This window comes from Brassica napus, chromosome A9 (genome assembly GCF_020379485.1).
Source record: "Brassica napus cultivar Da-Ae chromosome A9, Da-Ae, whole genome shotgun sequence".
In the NCBI taxonomy this organism is placed as follows: domain Eukaryota; kingdom Viridiplantae; phylum Streptophyta; class Magnoliopsida; order Brassicales; family Brassicaceae; genus Brassica; species Brassica napus.
Genome location: NC_063442.1, coordinates 28,971,335 through 28,979,088, shown reverse-complemented (window position 1 = coordinate 28,979,088; position 7,754 = coordinate 28,971,335). Strand labels below are relative to the sequence as shown.

The 7,754-nt window shown below is 36.2% G+C and overlaps 2 protein-coding genes across 3 annotated transcripts; both read left to right on the top strand.

Moving 5' to 3' along the window:
- The first annotated feature begins 1,331 nt into the window (after positions 1-1,331).
- Positions 1,332-4,890, top strand: LOC106363204 (protein RDM16-like). 2 transcript variants are annotated; one of them, XM_013802992.3, is made up of 6 exons: positions 1,332-1,867; positions 1,960-2,220; positions 2,299-2,679; positions 2,759-2,953; positions 3,054-3,208; positions 3,746-4,890. In XM_013802992.3, the coding sequence occupies exons 1-6, from the start codon at positions 1,421-1,423 to the stop codon at positions 4,632-4,634; spliced, it is 2,328 nt and encodes a 775-aa protein (XP_013658446.3). In that variant the 5' UTR covers positions 1,332-1,420; the 3' UTR covers positions 4,635-4,890. The 2 variants fall into 2 exon arrangements, with proteins under 2 accessions (XP_013658446.3, XP_022571154.1); XM_022715433.2 differs by lacking the exon at positions 1,332-1,867 and having other exon boundaries at positions 1,960-2,028; positions 2,105-2,220.
- A 474-nt stretch (positions 4,891-5,364) lies between these two features.
- Positions 5,365-6,709, top strand: LOC111213635. Its single transcript, XM_022715432.2, has 2 exons — positions 5,365-5,581; positions 6,256-6,709. Exons 1-2 carry the CDS (start codon positions 5,450-5,452, stop codon positions 6,556-6,558), a joined length of 435 nt encoding a protein of 144 aa, XP_022571153.1. The 5' UTR covers positions 5,365-5,449; the 3' UTR covers positions 6,559-6,709.
- Positions 6,710-7,754: the final 1,045 nt, after the last annotated feature.

The window sequence follows — 7,754 nt, the reverse complement described above, 5'->3', positions numbered from 1 at the left end:
CTAAAAACTTAATAAGATCTTTAAAATTCCAAAAAAATTAAAAAAATAAAGAAGATTTTTATAAAATTAATTTTGAAATTAAAATTGAAAATGAATTTTATTTTTCTTTTTAAAAAATAAAAATTCTTCCAAAATTTTCTAAAAAATTAAACGAACTTTAAATTCCAAAAAATTGAAAAAAATAAAGAAAATGTTTATAACATAAATTTTGAAATTAAAATTGAAAATAAAATTTTATTTTTCTTTAAAAAAAATAAAAAAAATCTTCCAAAAATTTCATAAAATTAATTTTGAATTAAAATTAAATATTTGTTTTTCTTTAAAAAAATCAAAAAAAATTCCAAAATTTTCATTTTTTAAAAAAAAATCCAAATTTTTAAAAATTATAATAAAATGCAAAAAATTAAAGTTAGAATTATCAACTTTTTATGTGTGTATAATTAATTTCAACTTTTAGCAAATGTATTAAAAAATTGAAAATTTTGGAAGATTTTTTATTTTTTTGAAAAGAAAAAATAAAATTTTATTTTCTATTTTAATTCCAAAATTAATTTTATAAAAAATTTCTTTATTTTTTCAATTTTTTGGAATTTTAAAGATCTTTTTAAGTTTTTAGAAAATTTTGGAAGAGTTTTTATTTTTTAAAAGAAAAATAAAATTTTATTTTTAATTTTAATTTCTAAATTAATTTTATAAAAATCTTCTTTATTTTTTTAATTTTTTGGAATTTTAAAGATCTTATTAAGTTTTTAGAGAATTTTTTATATTTAATATGTACCAAATAAAAGTTAACATATTAGTAAGTACATTGAAAGTGCCAGTAGCCCAGTGGTAAAATATATTCCCATTTGACCAACCAACCTGGGTTCGAATCCAGGTGTTTACATATTTTTAATTTCAAATCATGTAAAACGACGTCGTTTCATCTCATTTGAAAACGACGTCGTTTCACTTAACGTCAACAATAAACGACGTCAAATATTTCTGTTAAATTTGTTGACGGCGTGCTAAATTGGCAAGTCAGCGAAAATATTGTTAATTAATTCTAAAGTCAATGAAAGTTTGGTGTTTTTTTGGTCAGCCCCAAAGTTCATGTTTGTTTTGGCAATTCGTGTAAAGTTGAGGTTTTTTTTGGCCGAATTCCCCATGTTTTTTTCTTACATTTCGATTTTGAGCTTAAATAGCTTCATTTTCTAACAAAGAGAAAAAACGATTTTAAAGCCCATAACTTTGAAGAGGAATTAGAAATGGGCTTGGGCCCATATTGCAAGCTTGACTAGTGGTCAGCGAATACTTGATTCGAGAGTCTTTATCGATTTCTGCTTTTACACGACTCGCTGGTTTATTCCGGTTGTGGGAAGGGGTTTCGGTTATAATAAAAGACTCGAAGGGGAATGTGAGGAAGAAACCCTAAATCGCCATGGATAAGGAGAGATACAGGAGCACCAGGGACGATCGCGATCGTGATTCGAGTGCGGATCGTTCGCCGGAACGCGAAGCCGGACGCCGCCATCGCGATGGCGATTCGAAGCGTCGCGATTCAGATCACCACCGGTCATCGAGGCGCGAGGATAGGGAGGATGAGAGAGATAGAACTCGGGAGAGAAGGAGATCTGTCGAGCGAAGCGAGAGGGAAGGGAGTAGAGATAGGGAGAGGTCTCACGAAGGAAGTAAAGATAAGGAAACGAGGAGCAAGAGGAAAGAGAGAGAGGAGGAGAACGGGAATAAGGAAGGGAAGAAGAGATCTAGGTTCTCTGATGGGAGTGGTGGTGGTGGTGAGAGGAGAAGCAGGTTTGAGGATGAGAGCAAAAATGATCAAGTGAGTGAGGGTTCTAGGGCTACGAACGCAGCTAGTGACGTCTCCACTGTGAGTTTATTTCTTCTCAGCTTCGATAGATTTGTTGATGGTTTCATTTCGAATGGTGTTTGAAAAGCTCGTATCTATTTGTCTATGTGCAGGGCGTCACTTCGCATAGTTCTTTAGCTTCGGAAACGTCTTTAGCCCCTAGTCAAACCCTGCTCACTAAGGTATCTTCAATATCCACAACGGATGAAAATAAGAGTATTGTCAGGTCTCATGAGGTTCATGGAAAATCTAGTACAGATGGAAGAACTTCCGGGCAAAGTAGTTCAAACTTGTCTCTTGATGCATTAGCTAAAGCTAAGAAAGCTATTCAGCTTGGAAAGGGATTAGCCGACAGGTTTAAGAAACTTTCTTCGGTAAGATATCCGGATCTGTGCATTCATCATTTGTTTCTTGGAGGGAACTTTGTAGTTTGATAACTCTTCTTTACGCAGGCGAATCAAGGTATTAAGTTGGCTTCAGAAGGTAGCCCACATGCTAGAGTGCCACCATCGACTACCACTCCTGCTGTCTCTGCAGGAACATCTTCTGCTTCAGCATTACCACATGCTGTCTTGCCTGGCCTTGGGAATAAGGTCAACATTGAAGCTGTTAAGAGAGCTCAGGAGGTGGCAGCTAGGATGGGGTACCGTCAGGATCCAGAGTTTCCTACCATTATCAATTATCTTCTAGGACAGACACCTGCAGAGACGATGGCTGTTCAACAGAAACCTGCAAAGGCTCCTGTTCTGCGTGTGGATGCCCTTGGAAGGGAGATAGATGAACATGGAAATGTGATTAGCGTGACTAAGCCAAGCAATCTTAGTACATTAAAGGTCAATAAAGTGAATTTAAATGTCTAAACTTTGTATTTTTTTTAATGATCGAGCTCCTAATATACTTGGATATCTACAGGTTAATATCAACAAACAGAAGAAAGATGCCTTTCAGATTCTTAAACCTCAACTGGAAGTAAATCCAGAAGAAAACCCCCACTTTGATCCGAGGATGGGGATTGACAAAAACAAGATTTTGAGACCCAAGCGTATGAGTTTTCAGTTTGTTGAGGAAGGTAAATGGACAAGAGATGCTGAGAGTTTGAAGTTGAGGGTACGCGTTGTCTTTTTCTATGATGGATTCTTTTTAACCATTTCATTCTTGGTGGCCTTTGCTGATGTTTCAGTGTGTTATTTTGATGTTTGATTTGTAGAGTCAATTTGGTGAAGCAAAAGCAAGAGAGCTGAAGGTGAAGCAAGCGCATCTGGCTAAGGCCAGGGATGATATAAATCCAAATTTGATCGAGGTATCAGAACGTGCCCCGAGAAAAGAGAAGCCCAAGGAGATAATCCCAGATGTTGAGTGGTGGTACGTAATTCTTCCCACTTTACCTTTTTGTTGATGCTGAGTTGTTTTGTTTCCAATGTTTATCTGATGACGCTAAACATGGCATAACCTTGAGGAGAACAAGTCATACTACAATTATCAAACTAAACTTGTAACATCTAGGGTATTGGATGAAAGTCATACTACAATCACCATAACTGTAGCTAAGGTTCCTGTTGGTTATCATTTCGATTTAGAATTATTCTCCCATTTCTTTTCGTCTGGATGTGTATACATAATATTGCAATTGTTGATCTCTTTGACTGTTGGCTTAGTGTGCTCATTAGTTTGCCGCCTATTACTTCTGATAGTTTGTATTATTCTGTAATCAGCACCAGGGTGATTACTATTAGAATATGGTAACAATGAATCATCTTATTATTGTGAACCACTTAGTTACCTTTTTTCGATTCAGACCAAATAGTTAACTGGTGGCTTTGTGCCGTGCTGGTTTGGTCTCAGTTTTCTGTGTACGTTCATAATGGGTTTTCTTAGCTTATAGTTTTGTTTGTCTTTCAGGGATGCAGCTGTCCTCACAAATGGCGTGTATGGCGACATAGCTGATGGTACCATTACCGATAGCGATCTGAAGACAGAAAAACTAACACATTACATAGAGCATCCACGTCCCATAGAGCCACCTGCAGAGGCAGCGCCTCCACCACCCCAGCCTCTTAAACTGACAAAGAGGGAGCAGAAGAAACTTCGAACCCAGAGGCGTCTGGCAAAAGAAAAGGAGAAACAGGAGATGATCAGACAAGGGTTGCTTGAACCACCAAAAGCAAAGGTGAAAATGAGCAATCTGATGAAGGTTCTTGGGTCTGAAGCAACGCAAGACCCAACCAAGCTTGAGAAGGAGATCCGCACAGCAGCAGCCGAACGTGAACAGGCTCACACGGACAGGAACGCAGCACGGAAGCTAACACCTGCAGAGAAACGTGAGAAGAAAGAGAGGAAGCTTTTCGATGATCCAACAACGATCGAGACAATAGTGTCGGTGTACAAGATCAACAAGCTCTCTCATCCTAAGACGAGATTCAAGGTGGAGATGAACGCTAGGGAGAACAGATTAACCGGGTGTAGCGTGATGACAGATGAAATGAGTGTGGTGGTGGTGGAGGGTAAGAGCAAAGCCATAAAGAGATACGGGAAACTGATGCTGAGGCGGATAAACTGGGCAGAAGCAGTGAAGAAGGATGAGAAGGAAGGAGAGGAAGAAAACGATGACGAAGAAGAGAATGGTGGAAACAACAAGTGCTGGTTAGTTTGGCAAGGAAGCGTTGGGAAACCGAGTTTTCATAGGTTTCTTGTACAAGAGTGCTTAACTGAATCTGCTGCCAAAAAAGTTTTCACGGATGCTGGTGTCGCTCACTACTGGGACCTCGCGGTCAACTACACAGAAGACTAAATCTTTCCTTCCTCCACTTCCTATTCTGTCAGTTGCTATAATGTCTCATACTTATCAATCATCTCCTTTAAAACGCTTCAACTGTTGAACAATGTTATGGGTCTTTCCAGGAGTCATTTACGGTTCTCTGAACAAGTGTTGTGTTTTGCTTCTTGTCGTGTTGGTGTTTTCACTTTTGAACAAGAATTTGATCTGTATTTGTGCTTAGGTAATCTTGGTAAAATGTTCTGAAATGCATGATCAGATTCAACTCTTACGTATCATTGATTTAGTCGTAGTCTATGTTCTCTGTTTTGTGAATACCAAATAATGATCTTCGAATACTATCAAAATGATTTGGTTCATTTGTTCAATATATCTGGCTTTTGAGTCCTTATTAGGAACATCTGAAAGAGAGATACGGAAAAATTGTGCCAGTTGATTTGAAGTAAGATATTTTAGTTAAACTGGCCACTAACCTAAACCATGATAAACTATCTAAATGTCACGCGTGTGTAGAAGTAGTCGTATGTTCGTTTTACATGGGACGTGCGACCAAATGCGAGGCTCAGTTGTCGTTATTGTGCGCCTGACAGGGACAGCTACGGCCTCCAGCTTTCCTCTTGGCCCAACAATCCACACGCGCTCAAACCCACTCGACGCGTGGACCAATTCCATCATGGAAATTCCGAGTTTACCCTTAAAAGTCTTTGTTTTGTGCCCTTCCTTAATTTAATAATGTTTCTACGTTTTAAATCCTTTTAAAGCTCTCTTTTTGGTTGATTATTCTTCCTTTCTCCTCTCCTTTCCTTTCTGCATCGAAATATCTAGAGGGAATGATGCAGAAATGTTCATTGAGTAACCGGAGAAGGAGTTTCGAAGATGATGTACCAATCTCAGATAGAACGTTGGAGATAAATTCTCACATCTCTGTTCCTTGTCATTTGGAACAGTGTCTTAATCTCAAGGTAAACAAAATCAGATTACTTTTCTTCTGTTTTTTCCTGATTGGGAGAAACTTTGAGTTTGAGGACAATCATTTGTCAGTTTTGTGGTATGACAAATGTAACTTCTTTGGTTTCCTTTATAATTGATTTTTTCTGTTTACTTGTGTTGCATTTATTACTTCAAGCCTTGTCTCTATTGTCTATAATTGCTCACAGGGTTTGCTTCCATTCTTGATTTCATTACCAAAACATAAACCCTAACTGAATTTTTCTTTGTAGAAGAATTTCACTTGGAAAGTTTCATGGCTCAGTTTACGTTCTTTTTTTCTATTGAATCTGCCGGATGTTTGTTTTAGAACAAAGCAATGTTCTCTTGTATATCATCATCAATCACAAAGAAAACATATACATATAGAGATTTACATATAAAAAATCTCGTCCATATTTGTTTTCTTTCAGGACTTGGGGTGCATTTTTCTGCATTGCAAAGAAAGAAAGAAAGCAGAATCATTATGTTTCCTCTTTATTCTTTCTGGCACTAGTTTATAAAAATATTACTTCTGGGGATTAAGCTATTAGCCTTAGCGGTTGCGCATAAAAAAAGCTATTAGCCTTAGCATCAAAGTAGTTTTCAAGATTTAAAATTATAGTTACTTTTTAATTGAAACCTGGACGTTTGTTTTATGTTTAATTAGACAGGAGAGGTTTACTACATAAACCGGAACACCGGAATAAACAACAACAACAATGCATATGATGATTTCAGTGGAGAATCGGATGTAACTGTTGTTTCAGAAGACGATAGCTCTTATCATGAAAGCCAAGTATCATCATCAGAGTCATCTATAGAGAATCACGAAGAAGAGAATGAAGTTCTTGTGGTAGCTGGTTGCAAAGCTTGTTATATTTATTACATGGTACCTAAACTCTTGAAAGATTGCCCCAAATGTGCAGCTCAGCTTCTTCACTTTGATCGAAATCACTCTGCTTCTCCTTAAACCTCTTTTTTATCCCTTTTTTCATTCTTCACATAGATTTATAAGTTTCCTTTTTATTTATTTATTCCTCTCTTTCATCATCTCTTAAATCGTATATGTATGAATTATTGGTCGTGTTGTCTGGATTGCATTAACACGAGGTTTGATGGCACTGTTTCAAACAATAGATAACAACAACAAACAATACGAATCAGGCTTAGAATGGTGATATGTATAATGGATGACAATATGCATTTGGTTATTAGTGCGAACAAGCGGATTTGAACGTAACAAATGCATGTTTTTATGAGATTGATAAAAAGAGAGTTGTTGAAAGTGTTTGGAGGGGATGTTTGGGACAGTTGTTGTTGTTGCATTACAGATTTAAAGTTTGGTCAATGGAGGGGAGATAGGAGCCCTTAAGACTTGCGCGCCTTGTAGAAAATTAGAAATAGAGAAAATAAAGAATTGCAGCATGTGAATACCGAATTTTATATTCCATTTGTTTCCCATTTGTCTTTAGTTTTGACAAAAATAAGAGTGATCATTGCATAACAATTAAGATGGAAATTTTAAAACACTTTTTTGAGTTTTGACCTTCTCATAAATATAGAATAGAGCCACCATAATATAAAGTATATTATTTTTGCTAGCAAACCATTCAAGCAAATTTATGGATTCAGAACATGGCATTTTACCTGTTTTAGTATAAGTGATGTCTTGAAGATAAGTTTTGTTTTAAAATTATTTTTCCTGAATTTCAATATAACTTTTGATAGTAAACACTTAATTTTCTGTCAGTCAAAGTTAAAAGAAAACATATGATATAACATAATTTCAAGAGAGGACTTTTTTTGGAGTAGTTGGATTTTAATGTGTTATAACGGCTTTAATTTGCTAAAAATGCGTCGATGACCGGAGTTATTTTAATGATCAGTTCTATATTAATGTAAGTATGTAACCAATCGGTTGGAGATTTGATCATATATATATAAGTTATAACTAAGGAGGCTTAATACTGTCACATTAAATGCTTGTTAACAAAAAGTCAACTTATGAGCTAAATTCAACTCTTGGATTTCTGTGAATATCTTTGTTGGGACCAAATTAACCACATCAAATCCGGAGTACACGTAGCAAGAGGACCTCATGAGTTGATCATCAATTCGATAGAAATAGACATGTCATTACTATTCCCAAAAGTTCTGTACAATCAT

Excerpts from the sequence above, each read along its gene's own strand:
- LOC106363204 (XM_013802992.3), top strand. The coding sequence starts at position 1,421 with ATGGATAAGGAGAGATACAGGAGCACCAGGGACGATCGCGATCGTGAT. Across the intron at positions 1,868-1,959 it reads CAGCTAGTGACGTCTCCACT|GGCGTCACTTCGCATAGTTC; the intron begins GTGAGTTTATTT and ends GTCTATGTGCAG. Across the intron at positions 2,221-2,298 it reads GGTTTAAGAAACTTTCTTCG|GCGAATCAAGGTATTAAGTT; the intron begins GTAAGATATCCG and ends TTCTTTACGCAG.
- LOC111213635 (XM_022715432.2), top strand. The coding sequence starts at position 5,450 with ATGATGCAGAAATGTTCATTGAGTAACCGGAGAAGGAGTTTCGAAGAT. Across the intron at positions 5,582-6,255 it reads AACAGTGTCTTAATCTCAAG|ACAGGAGAGGTTTACTACAT; the intron begins GTAAACAAAATC and ends ATGTTTAATTAG.